Source organism: Manis javanica, chromosome 6 (assembly GCF_040802235.1).
Source record: "Manis javanica isolate MJ-LG chromosome 6, MJ_LKY, whole genome shotgun sequence".
NCBI classification, from domain to species: domain Eukaryota; kingdom Metazoa; phylum Chordata; class Mammalia; order Pholidota; family Manidae; genus Manis; species Manis javanica.
Genome location: NC_133161.1, coordinates 67839136 through 67865424, shown reverse-complemented (window position 1 = coordinate 67865424; position 26289 = coordinate 67839136). Strand labels below are relative to the sequence as shown.

The following is a 26289-nucleotide window of genomic DNA, read 5'->3' as shown; positions in this document are numbered from 1 at the left end:
CTCTCACCCCAACCCCCACCTCACCCTCTGACCACCTTTTCTAGAGAAAGGGGAGTTAAATTAACCCACAGAGGGTGACAGAGGGTGACAAAGTTAACCCACAATAAACTCTAATCCCAGGGGTAGAAGTCTTCTCCTTCAAGGAATAGCTGTCTTCAGGCAAGAGGGACTGACTGACTTGAACAGAATGGTAATTTCTGCTTCAGGTTCAGTTGGATCCCTGGAGTGGTTTGATCCTTTTGTATTGAGAAAAGCACTGAATTTCACTTAGCTTCCCACTCACCACCCTCACTTGTCCCCATAGTCTCCACTTTGCAGAACTATAGGTATGATTTAAAGCTAAGTTGGATATTAAAAAGAGGCTCTCCTGTCTCCAGAGAAGGGCATGTTTTGTCTTCCCTACGGGACCCTTCAATGGAAAGCTGAGTAAAGCACAGGAGAGGGCTGTTCTGGAAGGCAAGAAGTCGCCCCTCAGAAGTGGCTTTCCGTCTTGTACTCTTGCAGGCAATTCCATAAATGCAGAATCATGAGGTGTGCATTAGAGGCCAGGAAAAAAGAGGGCACCCCATCTCTTCTCACTTGAGAGCTGTATTGTGCTATGGCTGCCATAACCAAGTGCCATGGACTGGGAGGCTTACACTGAAGAAACTTACTGTCTCACAAGTCTGGGGGCTAGGAGGCTAAGATCAAGGCACTGATGGGTGGGTTTCTTCTGAGGCCTCTTGCCTTGGCCTACAGACAGCCACCTTCTCCCTGTGTGTTCCCATGGGGCAGTTGACCCTTGGTTATGGACCAGAGGTGGTAATGACGATGAGGTTTTTTCACACAAACCCCCCCACTCCTAGGGCCTGAAGGGCTCTGGTCTCTGGAGGCTGACTCCCAGGGGCAGCAAAGCCCTGCGGGACCTGTGGATGTTGAGGGAAAGTAGCAGGAAGACACGATGTAATGTGGTTGATGTGAGATATGACTTGATTGGCGCTGAATCCAGACACTGGCTCATTTCATCATCACCATGTTCAGATTACAGGTACTTGCTGGTGTAGTATGTCTAGTGGCTGCGTGGAGCTAATTTGGACTCAGGCTTCCTTATAGACAATGCCCCAAGTCCCTGTTTCTGGGCACCATTGTTCTTCTGCAGACAGATAAACATATAAGAGTATTCCATGGAAAAATATGTTTATCTATTGTGTGTGTGTGTGTGTGTTTCTCTGTCTATCTGCCTCTGTCACTCACACACACAACCTAAATGGAATTTCTATGTTACAAAGAATCTCGGGCACAGGCTGATTCTTTAAATCAAGGATAAGTTTTGTTGGTTTTTAAGGAGATTAAATTCATCAGATACTGAATTCCCAATACTTGTTTCTGTAATACAGAGAAAATTCCTGGCTATATTTCTTAGTGTCCAAGTCACTAGCACCCTATCTTTTGCTATTATTTTTCTTATCACTTCCCTCCTTAAGAACAAGCCCTGCTCCTGGTTCCTTGTGCATGAGCAAAAACATGCTGAAATCTTCACTGTGACAAGGAAGCAGCCATGAACTTCAACAGAGATTAGGTTTCAAAGTACCAGCATGAAGGGAAAGGTCTGAATAAGAGGTAGCCCAAGGAGGAGGCTGACTCAAACATGCGTCAGGGAAAGTGGAGGGTGAGCCTTAGGGAGACTAAGAAAGAATGGCAAATCAAAAGAATCAGAGGCACGTTCAAGATGCCGCTCACAGGTGTCACGCAGAAATGGATCTGGATCCAGATGCTGTCTGCTTCAGCACCCACTTTCACTGCATCTTGCCTGCCTCCTGTTTGCCAGCTTCAATGCCAAGTGCCTGAGATATAAATGCAGATAAGGAATGGTCCAAAATATCAAGGATGTTGCACCTAAATGGCAAGCGTGTGGCCACTGAGAAAAAAAGGTGGCCCTGGACACAGAACCAGTGATATTAGGATCCTCTTAGGGACTGATGGTTTATGACCAAATGGGTTGGCTTAAATGATCACAGACATGTCCTAACATTTGGATTAGATTGCCAAACTACTTCAAGAGCCAGTGTGTATCCATCCACACTGACCATTGCCACATTTCCCAGCCACTCCCCAAACAAACCTATTAGTTTTTCATGCTTTTTTCTGCAAAGCCATCAGCCCTAACTACCAATTTAGAGCTGTTTCAGTACCAGATTGTAATAATCAGTTTATCTCAATATCCTTGTAATAGCTACCTATTCTACCAGCCCCTGTTGTGTGTTTATTCTTAATTTTGCAGTATATTGAACTTGTAAGACACCATAAATCATTTTGGAACAAAATGAGAAAATAGACTTCTAAATAAGTAATATCTTTCTCATAATTTCATTACTTATAATTTTCATATATGAATGGTGAGTACTTGAGAACGGAGTCAATCTTGTATTTCTATTGATAACCTAAATGAGAAAATATATGGTAAGTTCTTAATAAATCATTGTTGAAGGATGAATACTTTTGGATATTCTTTGTTAAAGTAGGTTAGATTTTTTAAAACTGAGATGGAAACATTTCCTAAAAATGGCATATTTATAACAAAGGGCCCTGAGCATCCTGAGCATATCTGTTTCTGCTAGCATTTTGTTAAATATTTAAAATATCAGAAGAAAAATACAGTAAAAATCAAAAGTTAAAGTTTTAGCTAGTACAGTATCTAAGTATAACACTTAAAAACAGGGGAGAAGATTCAGGAAATCAATAGTTTACTGCCAGCACCACTTACCAAATGACAGAATACATTTTTTCTACACCTCCAAAGCCCTTCTGGCTGCCTTTCTAATAAACATGACATTCAGGTGGTGTCTAACTTATTTTTTCTTCCCTTATCCTCATTTTCACTCCCTCTTCCCCTCCTTTCCTAACATAAGCTAGCAGACATTAAAATTGGCCTTCAGTAAAACTATCTCTGCCGGTCATCACATTCTTTCCCTTTTTCCTTTTTTGGGAGGGTGGGGGGAAGAGGGTTTCCTTTTTAGGCTTACCCAGGGGGAATACCTTAGCTTTGAAAGAAACCACAGGAATATAATCATCAAGGGATAGCCAAACTTAGCCTGGGTTTGTACTTCCTGTCCTTTTACCACGCCCCCTAACATTACCCATCAGCATACACCTATCACTGTTAGACATACAGACATGTGTGAATAATCCACATAAGGACAAACACTTGTGAGAATTAAAATTCAGCCAGTCGACTGCGCTTTACTGTTGTGCAGTAAGGGCTTTGTGGACCCTTTCTTTTGCTCTTTTAACCAAAATAGGAATGTTTCCCTTTTCATTGCAGTGATAAGCTGCACCAGGTTGCCTTCTCCAGCCTTCTCCTTCTAAGCAGTCAGGTTTGAAGGGAGAATGAGATGAATGAAAAACAGACACACCTAGTTATGTAATTGTGCGATTCAGAGATACCTCCACCCTCACCTCCTATCTAATCTACACTGTGTGTCTGATGGTAGAAGATAGATTAAAACTCATCTTTACTCCCCAAAGTAGCTGTCTTTGGACCAAACCAGTATGGGTCCATTTTAGCTAGCTTCAAGTGACCTCTTAACCTTGTAAATTGTCCAGGGCTCCTGATTAATGCTAGGTTATTTTCCCATGTCCAATTTCCATGTCCTATTTCCAATGTCCTGAATCACCTCACCTCACATTCAGCTTATCTTTGCTTTTTTAATAGAAATGAATTTCACTTTGCCTTAGGCAAAACAGAATAAGGTAAGCAAATCTTTTACAAAGTAGAAAGAATATCAAATATGTTCTATACATGAACATAATATTCTGAACTTCTGCCATATTGGATTCTCCCTGCTGGTTCTCTCTACCATTAAAATACATAACAAGTATTAGCTATATTAATATTAGATATAATATAAAAGATACATTGCATTTGACAGCAGGAGACACAGGAGTACAGACCTACAAGTTTAGAACTTGGTATTTTGTAAATCTTTAAGAATTACACACACACACACACACACACATGTATTTATACTGTATAACTCATATATATGTATTTATATAAAATGTATGTACACATTTTATATGCATTTATATTATACATATACATATATAAATTGATTTGTCCTGGTGAGGTAGTTTGTAAGCCAGATGCTAGAGTGGTGGTTGACAGTTGAAGGGCCAGAGTGGTAATGTTCTGCCACTTAACCTACCCAGAGGTAAAATGTAATTGTACAATTTGACATTAAATAACTGAAATTGCTTGAGCCTGCAAATACCACTTTGCTTACTCATCCCGCTAACTGTTCAAGTCTTCAAGGCATGGATACAACCACACTTCTAGCTGCTTCTAGGTCCAGCCAACTATCATCCCTCTACACCTCTGAATCCTTAATCCCAATACCCACTCCTTCCTTCCAGCCTCCTGACGCAGTCCCTAATCAACCTCACTGCTGCTTTATACATACTGAATGTTTCTCCAACGACTCTCATGTCAGATAGGAAACCCCTCAGCTGTAGCAGCAGTAGAATTGGGGCAGCAGCAACCAAAGGGGCTCTTCTGAACTTGCTTTGCTCCTCTGTAGCCACATGGTCTTTCAGAGAGAGAATAATGTCCAGAGAACAGCCACTTCAGTTGTACTAAGGAGCCAATTCAGCTGACCCCAGTGCTGGCAATACAATGACCCTCTTTTCTCTGCTTCACTCAGCTCAAACAAGCACAAGGCAGAACATGCCAAAGGAGACAGAGCCCCTGAGATGAATGCAAACAGCAACTCAAGAGAGCACCCCCACTTGCTGAGTGTTTTCACACTGATTCTGTACAAATTTGTGCTGCTAAAATGCCCATTTTAAAGAACCTTTTGGTGGAGCTAATATTCATAAAAATCATGCCAGTGAGGGAAATACTTCTTTTGTGAATTAGGCAAAGCTTGTAGTTTTTTCCAAAGCTTTAAACACTCAAATACTAGTCAAAACCTGTGAATATCTATGCATTCTTTTATATGGGTAATTATCCTCTTTATTGGTGGCGCCTCCTGGATTAGGAGGATTCTTCATGCAAATAAGCAGTAGAGGAAGGTAGAGCAACAAAGAACACCTTTTATGTGGCTCCAGTACTTACTTACCAGAACTTCTACATTTATAGAGAGGCCAATGCTAAATTCCTGGGTTTCTGTAAACTTCTTTCTAGTTCTTTTAAATTTAATAATTCAAATTAAAGTCCTTGTATATTTTTGGTTAATGCACACAACCAATCAACAGGCCCACTATACATACTCTGCTAAGAGGAGGTAACCCAGAGTGTTTATAGCTAATTTTGGCAAAGATATCACATAGGTATGATATGTATTGTTTTAATATTGGCCGCAGAAATTAAGATAAATACAGGATACTTTGTGCTTTAGAAGGATTCCAAATTAAGTTGCAAATAATGTTTTTTAATGACACTAGCAAATTCACGACACCACTTTTGGGCCAAGAAAGTTGATTTTTGGGTTTGGTTTTGTGAGTTTTGGTTTGTTTGTTTGTGTAAGCACTTTCTTTTTATGGTAGAGGTATCCATTTTTGTGTGAGTCTGAAGTTTTGGGGTCCTTTGGTGGTTTTTTTAAAGTGATACTGTGGTCTCACATTTGAATGTTTCCTGGAAGCACTGGCTGGCTGTTTATTTTACTTCACAGGAGCCCACATGACAATTTTTGAAGGATATTTTCTTATTACTCATTGTTTAGTATTTTGGTCATCATTTTTTCCCAACAGGATGTTGTTTTCAAGGTAAGATTCCATTTGTTTTCTTTTTATTTCAGAATAAAAATATAGAAGTTCTACTCTTAGCTTTCTGCCCCCTTCCCACCCACCCATGTATTACTTCCCTGCCCCACTTCCCCTCCACTCCAAAAGAAATTTTCATGGTTTCGGTAAACATTTCTACTAAGTCTGCTTTGAAAGCTAATCATTTACAGGCAAATGCAACCTCAAGAACCACAGTGTTTGGAGGTGTTAGGAGGCATTTTAACACAAATCTTCCTATTCACCAACTTTCTAAATAGTAAAGCCTGTTGGGATGCTCAGAGGTGCCTGATGAGAGACAAATAAATAATACAGAGGAAAATAAAACAAACATTATATTGTCTAGATGTGACTTTCTGATCTGACATCAGAAATAGAAACTTATCTCTCATGAAATCATTTTACATGTAATTGGAAAAATATGCAGCTCTACTCACTGTCAGAAATATGCTTATAAAATCAAATCTCAAATCTATAGATCAAGTCTTTATTATAAAATGATGATGGATGTTCTATAGTTCATTTTTTACCACTTACTACCTACCTCTCATGTAAATTTAATATTTTTTATTTCTTCTCCATTTAGTCAAGTAAGAGCTTTGTTATTACTTTCATAATTTCTAATTTTTCATTAAAACCACCCTGGTACATTTTTATATGAATGTTTTTATGAAATACAAAGTAAAAAAGAAAATCACTGTGATAGGAATTCCACAGAACATCAATGCAGATTATTTTAATTATAATACTTGCCTTCAGATAACTTTGTAAAAAATGTTAGATACTGTATTCCATTCAAAACTCACTGCAGAACAGGGTCATAGAATCACAAAGCTAGGAGAAACTTTTGAGGTCAGTTGGTCCAGCCTCCCATCCCACAGGTGAAAACACTAAGATCCAAGGATGTTAAGTTAAATTCCCCAGGACTGAAATTTTTCCACTTCCACCTACTGCCTTTTCTGTCCCATGCCCCCTATGCTATCCTGATTTCCATATAATCCAATTGTAGTCTGTCATCCAAAGTTGTATAAACATTCAGTGAGCTGGAACCCAGATCCTTGCCTAATAGTATCATTTTATCCTACCTTCTAATGACTCCTGGCCTGCTTTTAATCTCTGCCATTCCCATCCTACTTCCTAGTTTTCACAGGGTACTAAAGATTCCTGGAATTGTGTGGGTAGCCTCTTCAGGGTTATTAATAACTGATTCAGGAAATGAAATAAACATTCTGACTGTGGCATTTTTTAACTCGTTCTACAAGTTACACAGTGTGTGCTTCATAAATATGAGTTAAATTGAATGTGATGGCCAAGAGGAGAGGTAACAGAGCTATTGTTTTTCTAAGACTGAGGACCATTGCTATGTTTTGTAGAGGACGGCGTGGTTCTGGCAAATAGAGGATGTTCCTGACACCTGGAGAAACCAAAGAACCAAGTCCAACCACACCACTTAACAAGTCTGTGGCCTGGGAAAGTTACTAACTTTCCTGAACTGTAATTTTTCTTTTCTGTAAATACCATCTACCTTCCAGAGATTTTATGCAGATTGAATTAGATAACATGTACATAGTCATGCCCACAGCAACACCTCGCACTTTACCCTTCTCTGCACTGCATGACGGTCTGGGAGATGACTGGTACCAGCTTTTCCACTCTCTTGGAGTCAGGGCATTCAGAGCAAGCTGATGTGCATCTGGATACTTTATCATTTTTGGCACAGCCCTGGAAACTTCTAAACTAAACTTCCCTCTAAAACACAAGGTGCCATGGCTTTATTTCTTTAGCGTGTGTCACACATACAGTAAGTTGTGTAATGGTCCAGTTTTCCTTTTTGATTTTCTTTAACAGCTCCCTGATATGAAACATGGCATTAGGAAAGGAAACACACAGGTGAAGAGGGCTTTGTCTACTGAAATTCATTTTGAAAAAGGCTTTCTAGAGTTGCAGTAGAGTGATGTTTAGTTTCCTAAAAGGCCTTGAGATTTTGCAGAGTAAATATTTAAAATTGCCAAGCTTCTGTAGCTTTATTATGTGCAAGTGACATTACAAGATCCTCCTCAAAAATCATGGGTTATATTTGCCCCCGCACCCTCCACCTTTTCAAAACTTGTAGTATTCTGCAGTCAGTGATAATGCAATAGAAAGCAGTAACAACTCCAGGGATCCAAATATTCATGCTTCAGACTTAAAAAAACAGAATCTTTAGGCCCTAATGCTTTTGATGTATTTTATGAAAATGGTCATAGTTCGTGATCTTTGTGTTTACAATAAACATTTTGTATTAAGCATTTGAGATACATTTTTTAATGGAGTTTTTAGTTGACCCTTTGATCCCCAAATGAAATAAATGAAAATTTCCTTTATTGAAAAACTCCTTTATACAATTAATATCCAAAGGAGCACTGCCTACTTTCATAAGGTGGCCTTTGCCCTGCTCCCATAGCATATGTCATGCTATGCTTGAGAACTGGTGGATTGTAGACCACTGGGTACCCTGACAATGGGTTCAGTCCTGACCAAGACTTTCCTGACTGGTGAATTTATCAAGGTTAAGACAAAACCTTTGAAAATGTAAGTCCTCCTTTCCTCCAACGGGCATATACTATAGCCTAAAATCACTTACACAGTGACTTTTAAAATGGAGGTTCAGTCTTGGGGCTGTGGGGTGATAAGGAAGTTAGAGAAAACCTAAAGAATACTAGCATTTCAGTACAATTAAACATGAGAAAATGGGTTTTAGATAACATGAATAATAGCAGCTATTTCCAGATATTTAAAAAGTGAAGTCTCACTTTTTAAGCATATACTATAATTTTGACTACATTTCTCAGAGAAGCAACTACTAAAAGAAAAAAGGAAAGATATAAACCTAAAGATGAATAGGATAATTTACTGAGAGAATTAAATGTCCAATAATATCAACTTCTCAGAAAATGATTGTGTAGAGCTGGATGGTCTTCTGATTGATAAAACAAGGACTGTAGATGTGCTTGCACATTGCCTGCGTGTAGGTGGGTATCTGTGGCTAGACCTCAGTATACTCACTCATGCTGTCAACTGTGTTATTGAGAGGATACTGAGAATCGTCTTCTCTAAGCATGTCAAAGTCTTTTCTTCCCTTTGACTTTAAGAAAAATGTGTTACTCGGGTTCTTTAAGAAAGAGTTACTGGCTAGTTATAAAATCAAGAATTTAGTTCTGGGATAGTAGTCTACAAAGAGTTAGAATGTAATGTTCACAAGTGGTCATTGAAGGACCAGCTACTTCACACTACCTTTCCTTAAAATATCAGTAAGGAAAAATGATACAATCATGCTACTTTATGCTGTCGTTAGATATTCAGATTTTCTGGAAAATGTAGTTTGAATCACCTAGTCCAAAGAGTAAGAGGAAGAAGCTACATGAATAGCAAATAGACAAATAATTTTAGCTCCAAATCACACTGCTAATATGGCGCATATTAAACGTTTGGCATAGAAGAGCTGTAGAATATTAAAATAGAAAATAACAAGGCTAATACCCATTTAATTCTTTTTGCTATGTCAGTGCCATATGTTCTTTTCAAATTGCTCCTCATTTGACACTTTTTGAATTAAAAGTAAGATACATTGCTCACACTCTACCTACCACCCACTACACAACGGCCCATGTGAAAGCCTCCCACATTGCTTTAATAGCATCACAATTGTGTTCACTTCTGAGCTGTGCCAAAGCAATGTAATTCAAGGAGAGAGACTTTTACTTAGAGTTGCTACCTTAACAAAGTTTCGCATTAGGTTTAGGTTTTTATCTCTTTGCTTATTTTTCGCGTTTTGATTTCAGCACATGCATTCTGTGCCTTTTATATTCCCTAACAGTACACTTAGGGAGTTTGCTCTAATATTTGGAGCCGATTCCCTACAGATACATTCTTTGTACATTCTCTGCAGAAAGGACTTGATTGTTCATATTGTATGTTATCTTTTTTTGATCTTATTACTCTGGCCTGTACAGGCATTTAGTCTAATCCACGAAGAGAGTACAGACAGCTGACTGGATGAAGAAGACATTGGGGAAAAAACTCCCATTGTTTAGATTTCTGTCAGAGGATATAAGAATACTTAATTTCTTTTATCTCTAGAGCTTTCATTATCATTTAAATTTCATTTTACATTAATTGATCAGGGATTAGTAAAGCCATTATGCAGAAATTAGAATAAGACAAGCCAGATGGAATGAATAATTCATGAAGTCCAATTACGTTTTATTTCTGGTGTACTTTCAAACTTGCCTCTGACTTCTGTGCTATTTTGATGTGACAATATTCACTGGAAATCCAGAGTGCCATTTTAATTTATTGTATCCCTCCCGGGGGGAGCGTTTGTATGCAGTGGGGGTGTGCTAATGCATTCCCCCCGCCCACACCCATTTCAGGACTCTTGGAAATACTGGGTGATCCAGAAAATGTGAATCTTCATGACGGTTCAGGGATAGCACATTGAGCCACACCAGCCCACCGGACCTGGGTGAACCGACCCTAGGTAGAGAAACTAAGGTTTTAGAACCGAGAGATTTTTCACCTCTCAGAAGAGCTACAAATCCCTTTAAAGTTTGTGTCCCCTCAGGCCCCGCTGGAAAAGAACCATTAAGGTATGAATTTGTTGTGGAGCTGGACTGGCAGTAGGGCTGCAGCTACACACGAGGACCACGCGGTGGCAGGCGTTGCCTTCAGTGCACAGGGGCCGGGCCACCGGGGACTCCGAGCATCCCCGCGGGGCCCAACCCAGCGGGCAGACACGCTGGGGTTCCGGCTCCCGGCGACTCGCGAAGCGTAGCCCGGCGAGAATTCCGGTCTAATGGGCAGTCCCGTCCACCTGTCTGGAATGTCTCGTAGGACCGAGTCCGAAACCGCCTTCGCCCGCCCGACCCAGCCCCCAGCCCCTTAAGAGCCCCCCGCCCCACCCCCGGCCCCCGGTATTTATTTATGCCACTGGACAGTTCTAGGCACATTAAAGCTGCGGTTCACCTTCTCGAGGACTTTCATCTCGAGAAGTTTTATGACACTTTGTGAATGTGCAAAGTTTTTAATTAGGCTCGCTAGACAGCCCGAGGCAGGAGCAGCGCCACAAAGTCTTCACGGTCTCTCTGCTTTACAGCACAACAAGCCGCTCTACTCCTTTGAAGACAATGCAGACTATGTGTACGATGTCATGTGGTCCCCCGTGCATCCCGCGCTCTTTGCCTGCGTGGACGGGATGGGGCGCTTGGACCTCTGGAACCTCAACAATGACACCGAGGTGAGCGGCGGCGCACGCGCCCGGGCCGGGAGGGCTGGCGGGAGGGAGGGCGCAGTCGGCCTCTCTCCGTCTCCCCCTGTCTCCAAAACGGCCCTTTTTGAACAGAACCTCCAATTGCAGCTGGGCTGCCGACCCCCCATTCTTTATTGCGCTGAAGGGAGTTGCAGTTGTCTTGGCCAAAAATCATTTAATCTCACCTCATCCCTAAACCGTGGCAGATTCTGGACAATTGATGGCCCTTCTTTGCAAAGAGCAAAATGATATGTGTTTACGTCTTTCCTTATGGGAAGGACACACAGGAATATTTCATAGCAGTGTTGAAATAACTCTATTGGCAAATACTTGGGAAAGTAAACTCAAGTGGACACTGACTGGAGATTAAGCTTTCAGAAAGGGCTATTTGTCGGCATTTGCTAGGTGTTTATTTTAAATCCATAAAAGATGATCTGTTGACTGTTTATGTTGAGACCTATCCTCGTTCTGGTTTTTACAAGATTAATAATCCTTGTCTAGGATATTGAACTCACAGGCACACTTCTACAATAGTCTTTAACTCTGAACATGTATGTTAAACTCAGTATTTTTGTTAAAATTGGGATTCTAACATGTCACATTTCGAGTACCTCACAAATGAAAATTAGCCCATTTTATTAAAAAAGCAAAAGATAGTGAAGAAATCCTCTTTCTAAAAATGACACTAGATATTTATATTTTAAAAATTATGCAATATGCATTTTTCCTTTTTCTCCACTCAAAATTACTGAGGTGCTAGTTCAGTTATTGGGTTTTCTTTTTTTTTTTTACATGATTATTAAGTAGCCTTCAATTTAATAAAATAAAATGGTCTCATCATCATTTCCTGGTTTCTGATTCAGGGCTGCTCTCCAAAAATAAGATTGGACAGGTAAGAGGAACAAGTGCTGCAAACTGTACATCAAGTGGAGAACAGGAGAAATGTCTTTTGAAGTGTTTTGAGCAGGAAACAGCTCAGCCTTTTTAATTAGGAAAGCTACAGCTGGAGGATATGAGGAGGAGCAGGCGCCCCTGGTTATTTTTTGTGGGAGAGGGCAGGGAAATGTCCTTCAGGTGTTAGTATTGAGTCATTGTATCTTGCAAGATTATATATACCCATAACCCCTGTCAAATAATTATTTAAAAAAAAATACTTCAGTCTGTCTATTTTTCCTTTTGGCTACAAAAACTATGTGATAAGGATAAGAGTTATGTAATGAAGCATCTTTGAAAGTAATCAAAAGCCATGAATGTATGCAATGCCCATTATTTTGGTTGCGGAAATATTTATAACCTTATTGCTTTTAATAAAAAGGTGCTATTAGTCTACACTGTAATGATTTCCCAAAGTCTTTCATCGTTGATTAAAATCATATTGCTTCTATCTGCTAGAATAAACTCTTTTACTTAGAGTAACCAAAAAATACATTTTCCAGACTAACTTAGGAGGCCCCCTATATCAGAAATCAGATTTAGTAGAAGTGATGTTTAGGTGATACCCAACTGTTCATATAATGAAGTGAATGTTCTACAGATTCCTTAAAAAATTCCCATGTAACTGTTTTTTTTGTGTATTTTTTCTATCTGCATTTTTAGGTAAAACGAAATTAATGTCTCAACATTGCCAAATGTAAATGTTTTCCCTTCTCTTTCTCTAGGTATCAAGAGACAACTACATTAAGAGTTTTATAGCTAAACATTAAAAAAAATCATTATGGGTCATGCAAACCATTTTGTTTTGTGGTCAACTTAATTCTGCTTTTGCAGTAACAGTAGATATAGAGTCTGATTCAAATCCGGCACTGAACTGAACATTTTTTAAAACCCTCAAATGATTTTTGACTTCTGTCAGGTTGAACAAGATTTTTCAAATATTTGTCATATTAGAAATTAGATTTGTGTAAGAAAACAAACAAACAAATCAGAACCTGAATACCCAATGTGTTTTGGTGGTGTTCAAATTACTGTGCTGTTAGATCAAGTTACCCCAACTCCTTCTATGCAAAGACAGTTCATAGTCACCTATTTCAGTGCCACTATCCTCTGCATGGTGTACTAACTTTTCTGTATGTATCCTGTCTTCGCAGTTAAAATGGTGATTGAGCCTTACAAAATGTGAAAATATTTGTGAAACCAAAGTACGAGAGTAAAGGAGAGAGAGAGACAATATATGGATTATTTTCACTGTAGATTCACCAGCTTTTGAAAGGTCATTAACAATCAAACTAATAAAAGATATTTTGTCATTTCCTTCATGCATTCAACATTTTTAGCACCTTTTATAGGTTGTGATAGTCATTTTTTTAGCCATTTATAATGTCTATGAAAAGAAGATATTTTTAAATGGTTAAAATATTAATTTTTCTAGTTTGCTACATTACTTAGTTTCATATAAGTAAAATTCTGTAGAAAGTATTAGGTATTATTTAAATGTATCAAAAATTCAGTCTCCGAGCAATTAATTTTTTAACATATTCATATTATGATTAAACATTTTTATTGAATTTTTTTTAGATTGTTCATAGATACACTATGATATTGAATAGAGTTAGGTAAAGTATGATCCTATATAATCTAATTATGGAGTTAAAATTAACTCTGAAAATTTTTTAGCTGAATCTCAGATTTGTTTTCTGAGTAGCACACTAATAATAAGGTGTATTGACAGAATTATAGCCCATCTAAATTCACATTGTTTTGGCCTTTGAAAGGTTTGGTTAAAAATTCAGGCTCTAACCGGCACAGCAGGTACTGTTATTGTAGAAATTGTGTATTTTTAAAAAAATAAATGAGCAGGGGACTTTTGTTTTACATTTTGCTCACAATTGCCATACAATGATTTAAGCAGGCAAAGGAATTTTTATTGATTTCAAGATTAAGTTTAAACATAGATTATTACATATGATAGAGTTTTTATTACTATTGTAAAGGTAAGTATTGGGTCAATAATCTCATATAAACAGATGGTTTCAATTCCCTGAATAACAGAATGCCAGGAGGGCTAAGGCACAGTACATGGCATGTTTCCATCCTAATGCGACGCGTTTATTAGACACAGGTCTAATGATCTTGGTGTGAGATGATCTTGGTGGCCCTCTTTTCACTATATATTTTTTTCTTTTTGTTCAACATTTACCTTTTACTTTTTTCACAACTTGTTGTCATTTCCTAGTGAACATTCTTGTAGAAGGTCGGGAGACCTGATCTTCCCGTCAGTTATAAACTTCCAACCTCAAACACAGGAGTTTACAACAGCTGACAATGGCAAAGGGGTAGATCCACTAAAATTCTTCTTCCAAATACAAGGTTCTTGAAACAAATATGTAGGTCCCATGTCAGCACCTCCAGTTTACTTTAGTGATAAGTATTATTGTAATTAACACTGTCAGAATTAGGGTGTTTATTAAAGGAGACACAAGGCCTTCTAAGTAGGTGGTATGTTCTATCAGGATATCACTCTTTTCTAAAGTTATGGAGTGCTTTCTACACCCTGGTACTGCCAGGAGGAAGAAGAGAAAAGAAAAAAAAAGGAAAAGAAATAAAGGAAAGAAAAAAGAAAGAGAAGAATTTGAGGTTTTGCAGTTGTTTACCTGCATATACTTTTTCTTCTTCTGATAATCCCCTCCCCAATAAGGTTTTGAGGGATCAATACGTATTTTTTCTCCTGAAGACACTTACCAATATGACTTTTATTCCCTCATACTCCCACCTTCCTGCCTTTTATAGGACCCTTAATCTTGTTAAATCCTGAAATCTTTCTCCAACCATCCATAAATCATGACCTGTTGGAAAAGTATCACATTTAGCTGCTGTTTTTGTATGTGCGATGTACACCCTGCATAATCCGAAGAAATATTTATGTCACTCATTGCCCATTGACTATGGAAAAAGACTCTCTCTCTTTTCCTTTTTTGTTAGTGTCTCCTCACTACCCCTTAATTCAGTGGAGCATATGATTTAAGAACAATGAATCCTTTTTACCCCTGCACAAGGGATGTATATTACTTCATGCACATGAAGGCAGTGGTGATTCATCCAGTTAAACCTATCATTGTAAATCCGTATATTTAAATTCATATTCAGATATTCTTTGTTTCTGTTGTAACCTCTTTGACAGGTTCCAACAGCAAGTGTAGCCATTGAGGGGGCGTCCGCCCTAAACCGTGTTCGCTGGGCTCAAGCTGGCAAAGAAGTGGCCGTTGGGGACTCAGAAGGTCGTATTTGGATCTACGATGTTGGAGAGGTACATCTTTTTTTGGTTTGGGGATTTGGGTTTTTATTATTATTTCTTTTTTACGTGTATATCTAGTTTAAAGGCCTAGTGAAATTATTGACAAGACCTTGTGGGCCACAGGAGCCTGTAGAGTGCGTTTGCAAATTTCCATTGACTTCAGTGGGAGCTCAGCAAGACTTCCTTAGGGCCTCATTTGGTCTTCTGTCTCCACGCACAGGGCCCTATAGTTAATGATGCAGGCTCCTTTCAGAGTGCTATAGAATTCCCAGCGATCCTGTGATGAAACATAGATCTTCACACGAATGTCATGAGAATGAACATTTTGCCAGATTCATCGTGCTAATGTTGAATTTGGAATTTGTTGTTTACTTTGAAAAGTTTTAATTGGTATGTTCAGTAAGGATGTATATGATAACTTAATTAAAATGTAGAATTAAGAAGGTTGAGGTGAATCAGAATTTTGTACCATTTTCATGATACTCAAAGTTGTTATATGAAATATATACCTCTCTATATGATAAAGTATTCCCAAATATCATAGTACATATCAAAGGGATAAAACCTACACTTCTTATTTCAGGTAAATCTCCTTGAATTTTTATACTATATTTAATATTATATTATCAATCGATTATACTGAGTGTATCTGTATTTTTACTATATGAGAAAGTATTGACAAAAACTTTCATTTCTGATGAAGTTAAAGAAATTTTTCCTTAAACACAAAGAAAATATTGAACTTTCAAGCAAAACAAAATAAGAGGGTTGTGTAATGCTCTCCTGGCATAATATGAATCTGGCGTTTGCATTCCAGGTGGGAAATATACCACATTTGTATGCATCATGTCCTGGACCTAGGAAGTGTTCTGAGGGTGCCTGGTAGATGGGCTTAGCTGGTCACACAGAGAAGGGCTGTTGATGGTTTCATCAATCAGCATTCTATAAATCTAGCAATCCTAGGTAGCTTGCCTTATGGTGGAACTTTTGATGATCCAAATTGCTATCTGGTAGAATTGTGTTGAAATGAACTAGATAGTATGTTTGGGGGATTTTTTAAAAAGTCAGCTGGGGGCAGAAACTGAAGCACTGTAGAGATGGGAGCTTTCTGTTTTGTCATGTCCAAGTCTAAGTAAAACAACTAGAAGAGTCTCTCCTTTTTACTGCGTATTATCTACTTCTTAGACATCCCCTTAACTACTGATGCCTCAAGCTGAGCCATTCCAGCAGCAACCAAGAATCCCTTAATAATCATCCCCAGTGGTGAAGAGGCAAACGGTCTGGTGACTGTTGGCATAATTTGGAGTCTTTTAGAAAAAGAATACCTCTGAATCAAGAATACTGTGAATAGCGTCACAGCAATATTTTCTTCAATGAGTATTCTTTATATTCAAACACTTTATATTTTCATGATCTTCACCAAAATAAAACTAAACAACAAAAAATAATGCTGTTCATTGGTTCATTTACAAAAAAGAAACTAAAAAGCTAGCAAAAGAGAAAAAAAAGTTTCTTGTTTACTTTCTCTCTTTCTATCCTAGGTTTATAACTGTGTAACTGTGGGAGAGAAGTAGATGTGGAGACGTGCTCAGAGAGGAAATGGCAGAAAGTAGATGAAATCTTAAAACTCTTTTCTCTAACCTCCCTTGTTTATACATATCCCTTAACCACCCTCTTAAGATTATATGCAACCTTAATTGCTTTATCCAAGAGGACTGAAAAGTGGAATAGTTTAATAGTCTATTTTATTTCAAGAAAAGCCTTTGGAAAAGTCTGTATGTTGACCACAAATGTAATGTGTGTGTGTGTGTATATTACTTAATATATAATATGTACTGTATGTTATATATATATTATACAATAATATTAGATATACATACACCTACATATATACACACACACATACTATATGCAATAAGAAAACACAACATAATATATAAAAAGAATTTTCTGCAATAAAGTGATTTTTTATGCCTGTGGACAGAATTACTTAAATTTGATTCATATTTGGGGAATATATATATGAATTTGCAAAAGTTGCTTTGGCTGATACGTAGCTGCTAAAACTTCTTTGTAGATTGCTATCATCATTTCTAAATTGTGAAGTGTTGTTATACTCATATTTCTACTATCATACTGGCAGGTCAGGCTGGTTTTCATTTTTGTATTATTGCTCTTACTTTTCTAAGTGATATTATAGACTATAGAAATGCCTGCAACTATAGGCCAGTCTCGCCTATTGTCTGGAGTCTAGACAGTCTATAGAAAAAATCTCTGTGACATATAATAGGCCAAACAATTTATAGAGTTGTTTATCCCTACAAATTCACTACCATTAAAAAAAAAGGATATACTATTTTATTAAGAGGAGGTAATATTTTAATCTTCCTGCCTTTCTCTGAATGACCAAAAATCAGGATAGGTTTATACATTTGAACAGATCTTTATTATATGATCAGGTACAAAGCAATCTATAGCTCAGAAAAACCCAGACTTAACAAGATAAGTTAGTCTTAACTATAGTTTTTTTCTAAGTATTTTTAAGTATTTACAAATGTACCTCATATTTATTTTGGGGGAAAATAAAGATGGGGGGAGTTCTTTTTTTTTACTCATCTCCATACCCTGTTGTAAATCTTTGAAGACCAATTCTGTAGAGGCTTTATGTACTGAAAGGAAAGGTGGCTTCCCTACACCTGAGCTTAGCTGAAGCCCACTTCTGAGATGGTAGATCACTTTATGGGCAAATGTTGCCCTTACTGTAATTACCACTGTCTTGTCCGCCAGCCTGGACCTGACAGAGTATACCTGTACTTAGAGGAGACAGGCACCTTCTAAACAGTGCCTCCCCGGCCTTCCAAATCACCTCAACTGCAGGACGTCAGGCAGAGTGCCTTCCTGCAAGTCTGCCTGTTTAGAATTTGAAGGCAAATCTAAGGCTGGTGCAGGGCTAACAAGAGGGAAGGGGCTTGAACAGGAAGTAACTTTAAGAGGAAAAAATAAAGAGGAAGTGAAAAAATATGGCAGTGAGGATAAAATTGCATGTAGAGTATCTGTATTCAAAATTGGTCCTGTGATCCCCATTAAAACTGACCCCCTCGCCAGGGTAATGCTGGCTTTTGGATGCAAAACCTTGTTTTGCAGAGCTCTCTAGGAAAGAAGATGAGACATTTTTAAATAAGTCTAGAATTACATAATCTGTGTAAGAAAGTACATGGTAGTTTTTTAGAGTCCATTTTATTGATCCATTTTCCTTGGGTCCTCAGTACATTGAATAGGTGTCTGTCTGTGGGAAGACAGCTCACTTCATTCTCCTTGGTTGATCTGACTGAGACTTCTGTTAGGCTGAGGCCAAGGTGGGGAGTGGGGTTGGGGGCAGCAGCATGTGCTCTCTGCCCAGGTCCCATTCCAGGAGCAAGGCTGGCTTCATACTTGGGTTACCCTTGCAGTCTCATAGGCCCTGTGCTTAGAGGAGTTCTGAGCCTGGTTTAACGCTCTGCTGTCATTGTCTTGGAATTGTTAAGAAATTTTCCAACACGGCATCTACATTTCCATTTTGCACTAGGCCCTGCACAATTATGTAGCCAATCCTGTCCATAAGAATGTGCTTTTAATACCACTCATGAGGCAAATCAGAAAGGAAAAAAATCTGGCATTGACCTAGACCATTTGGAAAAAGAAGAAATCTAGAAATATGGTTAATGTAGTACATGCTGTATAATCTTCTCATTATTACCTATTTCTTTAAAAATGGTGAATGAGAATAGTAATGCTTTACATTATAAACATCACAAAGGCCATAAAAATAGAGCTGAAATTGCACTAGATATTGTAATTCATCTGCCCACAACCCTGTTTTGATCACATTGTAATTGTACCTGAAAGCATAATAGTGCTTTGGGACAGAGCTCTATGATTCCTACTATAGTTGGAGTGACAAGGGGCAGCCTTTCTCTGTGCATCCCATGGCCAAGAACTTCTTGGTAAGAGATTTCTGTGACTACCAGGGGAGACACCCCTGTTCAAGTCCAGGTAGACATGCTTTCCTGGGAGACCTGATACTCAACTCGAAGGGCGCTGCAGAAAGGGACTGTGGTGTCACCAGTCATTACCAATTGTCTGCCTCATCTCCTGTCCCAGCTGAGGCTGCAGCTGCTGCGGGGAGTCCCAGCACAGTGCCCCATGATCATGCCCCCCTCTATTAAGTACAATTATCCTCCATGACTTTTAGGATGATGGCAGAGAGCTGTGGCTTGAATCCAGATTTACTGATGCAATTTATATAAACTTGTGAAGGGGTAAACAGGATTGTGTATGAGCTCACTGAAATCACCAGATTGAGTTGGTCCATCCCCAGTTTTCTCTCTTTTTGTTAAATTTAAATGTCAAAGGCATGAGTAACATCTCAGGGCCTCTGACTAAGGAAGTAAAATATAAAAAAGCAATGTTTTCAGGTAGGCCACATGATGCTTTGTTTATATAGCACACATTTTTGGTTGTTTGATTTCAGCATTGCATCTGGAAAATACACTGTACACATTTATTTTCACAGATAGGGGTCTTTTTTCTTTGCAGAGCAGGTGCTTAACTCCATTAGCATAAATGGAAGTTCTGTGAATTTAATGGAAGAGAAGACCCCTTTTATCATTTGGCTATAATTTTTATTCTAGTTGTGCATCTTAAGTTACTTCAGTAGACAGTGGTTGCATGCACCATTTAAATTTCTAAGATCTAAGTAAATATGAGGCTAGCTCTTGAACAAGTTTTGAGGATTTTTTCTCTCCTAACTATGGGATACAGTCTGTTTGGAGCTGTACAATCCCATTCAATGAATTGAAACATGGGTAAGATAACAAGTCATAAATTAACTACAAATATAACCTGAAAATGTTGAGTGTATTTGTCTTCAGAATACATTCCTAGAGAGCTGTTAATCATTGTCAGATTTTTTTTAATGATGTGTGAATACATATATTCCACAGAATTAAAAATAAAAATTACTCACTGCTATGGCTCCTTTACTGAATAACAAGATTTTCTATATATATATGGAGCTGATTTTAATAGCAGATGGGCCAGTGAGTATAGAATTATTCACGTGTCCTGATGATTGATAGCCAGCCTCTCTACCTGTCTTTCCTGCAGATGTGTTTTATAGAAAGCCCGTTGCTATTGTTAATGCTTCAGCGCTGCCACGCAGATATGGCTGTCATAAATATCCCCTAACAACTATGTTTGCTGCTTATCTGAATTAGTTAGAATGCTGTTTGCAGCTCCAGTTTTGAAAGAAGCAGCTTATCTTCCACCTCCTATTATTTCTTTTTCCATTAACCTCTTCCAGGGAAGAGGTTGTTTTCAGTTGTAATAAATACACATAAGTTTCAAATCCCTGTTATATGTCTACAGTAGTCAAAAGGTAAAATTCCAAAATCATTTTCAGCTTAAATTAGAATTTGATAAATTAAATGTCAACGTACAAACTAATTTGGGAGACCACCCTTGCTTTATTTGTTTGGTATCCCATTCATTAATTGCCTAAGAAAACATGCGTTAATCTTTACATTTTAAACCCGAACTTTGATAGCATTCAAGTAGCTTATTTGATAAGATTCCTTGGGGCTAAAAGAATAGCAGTCATTTATTATGAATTTCTAGAAACAATAAATTTGACATTTGTTAGTATATTAAAAGGGTCTTGAAAAATTCTTGGAAAGAAAAAATGCAGATGAATGTGAGTGATCAACTGTAGCTGCTGACAAAGTAAAGCATGACTTAAGTGTTCATCTGTATATTTTAAAGCTGAAATTAAAAATTAGAATAAAAAGTTTATTTGGAATCCCAACAAGAAAAATGACCTATGTAATATACTTTATAATGATGATCAAGGTGTAATGTACAAAGATTATTTCAAAGTGTCTCAAAAAGTTTTCATAGCCAGCTAGAATAAGAATAAAAGGGAAAAGATTTCATGAGCTATTTTGCTTGCACTTTATTAAACAGCAGTTCAATATAGTAGCATCCGATAAACTAGAAGTGCTGGCAGTTAAAAAGGATTTGAGTGACACAAAATAAATACAATACATTTATGGTTTTTAAGTGGATTATACTTAGGCAATAATTGTGTGCTTTGGAGCTACTTCGTGTTTTCCAGTACGACAGGGCCTACGTCAGTTTTCCACAAGAAGTTTGTGCCCTGAATATAAATAACTTACCTCCGTCCGTGGGGACAGGGTTGTGCGGAACAGAAAATGTGAAGTTAAAATGAGATTTGGGGTTAATTCACATAAGAGTTCCTTCATGAAGAGACGTGGATTTGAAAGCAGTCAGTTAATTATTGTGCTTTATGAAGGCAATTATCCCCTGGTGATGACGAACCTGATAGCGTGGCTAAGCTCTAGCGTGGCCAAGCTCTGGCAGCCTCCACAGAGGAGAGCAGAGCTGGGCTCAGCTTACCCAAGTTCGGTTATAATCACCCCAAACACTTGTGTTTCTCATTAAGTGAGTATGGCCATAAGGTGCAAGATACTTGAAGTACTAGCTGATCCCTCACATGGGTAAACAATATTATTTCCTTTAGCTGATGCTAAACACTCCTTTTGGTTCTCCCTCTGTGGAAAAGACAAGACTTTGACTTAATTGTATGAGGCAGAAATTATTCCCTAGTGCCAAACATCCAGATAAAAACTGAAAATCCAAATACTTAGTTCTGTCAATAACATCTGGACATTTGATGACATAGATACAAAGCATTGGGATTTCAATTGGATTTTTACAGTTTTAACAACGCTGGGAAGTTAGGTCAAAAGACCCAAAGGCATATTTGCAGGGGCAGATTAGGGTGCTAATAAATACAATTCTATAAAATAAGCTATGTGGAAATAATAATTCGTTTCCTTGTTATAATAAATTATATGTATTTGAAATAAAATAATTTGGTTAAAATATATGATATAATTTTAGAATTAACTTGATTTTCTCTAGGAAAACTGCTTAATTTTAAAAAGAAAAAAACGCTATTAAATTCCAATTAATGTTATATTCATCTTACAGTTAATGCAGCAGTGGCTTTCATTTTGATAATTATATATGTAAAAGACCATGATTAAACTAATTATTATATAAATAGTGTGCTTATTCAGGTAGCATTAGTTTATAAAAATGAATTTATAGGATTAATATCTCTTCAAGCTCCTTTTTTTCTAAATTGATAAGAAAATGCTTATGACTTTTTATGTATTATGGAGTAGTTGATTCAATGAAAAGAAGTCCCTAATATCTGATTTTATAAAAAGCAAATTAATGTGTGTGTAGTAATTTGCAATAGTCAATGGAATTCATATATTAACATTTTGGTGATAAATGGCCCATGAATATAAACCTTCTGAAACAAAGACCAATTTGTATAATTAATCATCTTTATGGTTCTTCTGTGGTTCAAACTGTCATCTTCAATAGCAGTTTGGATTTTGAAGCACTCATTAATTATAGTGTTAAATTTTTTTATGGCTGACAAAATTGTGTTTAGTTTCAGAATTTCAAAACTGCTAAAAAAAATTGTGTTTAGTTTCAGAATTTCAAAACTGCTAAATTTTATCTTGAAAAATTACTGCTTAGAGCAATGGCCTCAAATCACAGCTCAGACCAGCCAAGCATGAAGCTGCTCCTATCGTCTATGAGTCTAGATTAATACTGGGGCTGTATAGAAATGGAGAGTCATTTGTTTCTTACATGCATATGCTGCTGCTGGTATTATCTAAAACATAATATGAAACCAAGTATCTTCTTATACACGCTTATGCGTAAATATTTATATGCCATACAGGTTGGACTTGAAAAGTCAGGAAGTGAATGTGTCATTATATCCCACTCTCAAGGAAGGTTTGCATGATTTTTTGAGACTGTCAGCTTTCAGAACATCTTTTTCATTTTAAAACATGAATTATTTATTATTTAGGGACTATAAAGAAATTTTGCACACTTCCTTTTCAGCTGGTCCATTCCCTTAAGATCTTTCTCCTCACGGCCAGCCAATCGTTTCTCAACATTTAGATGGAATCTTTTATTTTTATTTTTATTTGTCTCACTGTTAAGGACTCTTTGGTAAAAAGTGAACATTTAGTATCCTAAAAACTAGCCACCCTTTGACTTAGGAAAAAAACTCAGTTCAGCAGCCCTCTAATCACATTCCTCAGTAGAGTTTTTCTAATCTTAAGAGTACCATGTCCACCGAGACATAGATGCTCCATGACTGTCTATTTGAACACAATAACCCGGTCTAGCGCAGTGCCTGGCACCTAACAAGCACTCAAAAAATATTTGGGTGCCTGAATGTTTCACATGTGACAGTTGAGGGGTAAGAGAAAGCCTAATTGTATAAGGCATTCAAAATGCAACCTCTAAGCTGGCTATAGATTGATGGACAGGAAAAAAATCCATTTAACTATACTTCCATGGAAAAGGATATAAAGAAAATATATTTTAAAATGAGTGCTTGTCCTTTCTCTATAATCTTTATCCCATTCCCTCTCCCCTCCTGTGCTTTTAAAAATGAGCAATTGGCCACTGGTGTTATGAAAACTAACAGTTGACTCAAATAGTTGTCAAACCACTGGAAAAATGCTTCCTTTTCATTGTGCTTTTTTTGGACACTATAGATATGGTAAATCATGAACTACATTATAAAAATATCTCTTTTATGCCCAAACATTCAGTAGGAGAGAATGACATTTCTTTTATTACTTTGGTAAATGTTTTAAGGTGTTTAGCAATAAGCCTTCTTTTTGTCAAAACTGCTTAGATGCAGTGGTTGCTAGGAATTTACTAGAAAACCTATAGTTAATACCAGGAAGAGAAGGGATATAATGTTTAGTCAGCTAATATGACAGATCAGCTTGAGCAGCACATGCTTTTTCATTTCCCTGTCATTTTCCTGATCTTTTGTATTATGGAAAAAGAGTAGTAATGGAAGTTTAAAAAGTTTATTTTCCATTATTGCCCATCAGCCAGTGTCTTTAGCATTTTTTTCCATCTTTTGGAGACATAGATTATTCCACATAATAGGAAAAATAATGCTTAAGAGATTTCTGAAGAAAGGAGGATGATAAGATTTTAATACAAATGTGAACCTTAGTAAATTAACTCTTTCTTCATCAGCGGCATGATTTCTTTTTCCTCCACAGGTAAAAACTTCAGAATTTTGTCATGTTTCCTATAATGCTAAATATTAACAGGAAGAACATTTTAAAATGTTTCTTTTTAAAAAGTATTTAAAATAACATTTTCTTCAGTGTTTGGTTTATTGAAACTGATAAAGACCCATATTTGTTACTATTTACTTTTGACTTTTATGTCCTACCTTTATTTTTCCCTGAATTGGGTGGTAAGAATTTTTTTTAAGTGTTGTTCTAACAAACATTCTATAATAGCCAACCACTTATTTAAAGATACTATGAAGAGAACTTTGGTAGAGAAATCTCAGGTTTGATGGATGGATGAGGGTTTCTTTAGATAGGATTCTCAGACTAAAAAAAAAAAAATCTTTACAAAAAATACATCATCAGAGTACAAAATATTAGCATGCTGCTAAATCTCACAGAAATTTTTGTCCACCAACTGGTAAGAGCAGATGCTGCAGTATGGAGACTCATGTAACTTCCACTTTCTAGACTTCGCTCAAACTTCTGTAAATACGAAGCTACCACACAGTATACGTCTTAGTAGTGGAAGGCTGTAGTATATTTACATCCTCTGTACACTGCATTCTGGCTTGGAATTTTGGTCCGTGGTTTCATCCACTGTTACCAGGGATACTAGACTCTCTGAGAGTTAACTACTGTGGAGCCGTATTTCTGTGAAGCGAGGAAGCCGGTCGTTGAAGCGGCTGTTTTGTCGCTTATTACCTCCCACTTTGCTTCCTTCTGTGTGTGTGGCAAAGGGAATTGTCCTAAAAAATACCAGCTTTCTCTGAACACAAACGTGTATTTGTATACCAGTAAGTCCACAAACTCCCGAATTGGGGGTGCCATTAAAAATTGTTCTTTTTAAAAAAGCTTTTAGAGCTTAGAGGGGTTTAGCAGTCTTTCTGTAGAAACCCATGCTTGCTCCCACAGTTTCTGTAAATGCATTAACAAAAAACAAAGGTGCATTAAAGTGAAAAAGTAACTTAGAAGATGTCTTTTTAACAGAAAACTTTATATTTTGGGCTAATACAGGAGATGAATCATCACATATCTGTTTGGAATCAATGGTTAACATAATTGTCACAGACTTTTATTTTAATGATTCCATTTAATTGAAAGATTACCAAGATGCTGATGAACCACACATCCATGGAATATTTATACTGAAGCCTAGAGTTCTATTTATTTTAATTTGTTTGCAATGCTTAATGTATCTGAGAAGCCAAACTGAAATTATGGAATACTTTTCTGTCTTAATTATCCAAGGTTAAAAATAAATAACTTACTTTTATATTAAGCAACACCCGAGACAGATATTTTTACCATGAAAAATATACAGCATCGGCCTGGTAGGAGTTACTACAGGTAATGCAGCTATTTAAAATCAGCTGTGAGGTACTATAAAGTCTTTAAAATTACAAACAAATGAGGGAGGCTTGACTGAGGATTGTTCAAAATGGTTAGCCATGTGCTTATAAAAAGGGACACATGGACGATATTTGTGTGTTTAACCCTGGTTATAAAAAGCCATTTGAGTTTTATAACAGCATGTTCAGCGGCTACAAAGCCTTATGACTTGAGCTAAAAATGTACAATATCGCTGTAGAAAGTGCTAGAACAAGGAAATAGCTAGATGAAACTGTATTGGTCATACTTGAAAAATAAAAAATATGCATGTATATTATACATATGTGTGTATGTGTACATTTATGGGGAATAATTATGCTTTAATTTGACTTTTCAATTTGAACAATAAAAAGTACTCTGACAGAATTTTTCTTGTGATATGAAGGAACCCTTTCCCCAAACCTACCTCATGAAATTTAGCTATTATT

At 37.2% G+C, this 26289-nt stretch overlaps 1 protein-coding gene across 8 annotated transcripts in view; it reads left to right on the top strand.

Moving 5' to 3' along the window:
- The window catches only part of DYNC1I1 (dynein cytoplasmic 1 intermediate chain 1), a 291719-nt gene that overhangs the window by 259179 nt on the left and 6251 nt on the right, over positions 1–26289 (top strand). For all 8 annotated transcript variants that reach the window (XM_073238805.1, XM_037019889.2, XM_037019888.2 and 5 more), the window contains 2 exons: positions 10892–11032; positions 15162–15287. In XM_073238805.1, coding sequence (XP_073094906.1) covers positions 10892–11032; positions 15162–15287 — 267 coding nt within the window. The remainder of the gene's footprint in view (positions 1–10891; positions 11033–15161; positions 15288–26289) is intronic.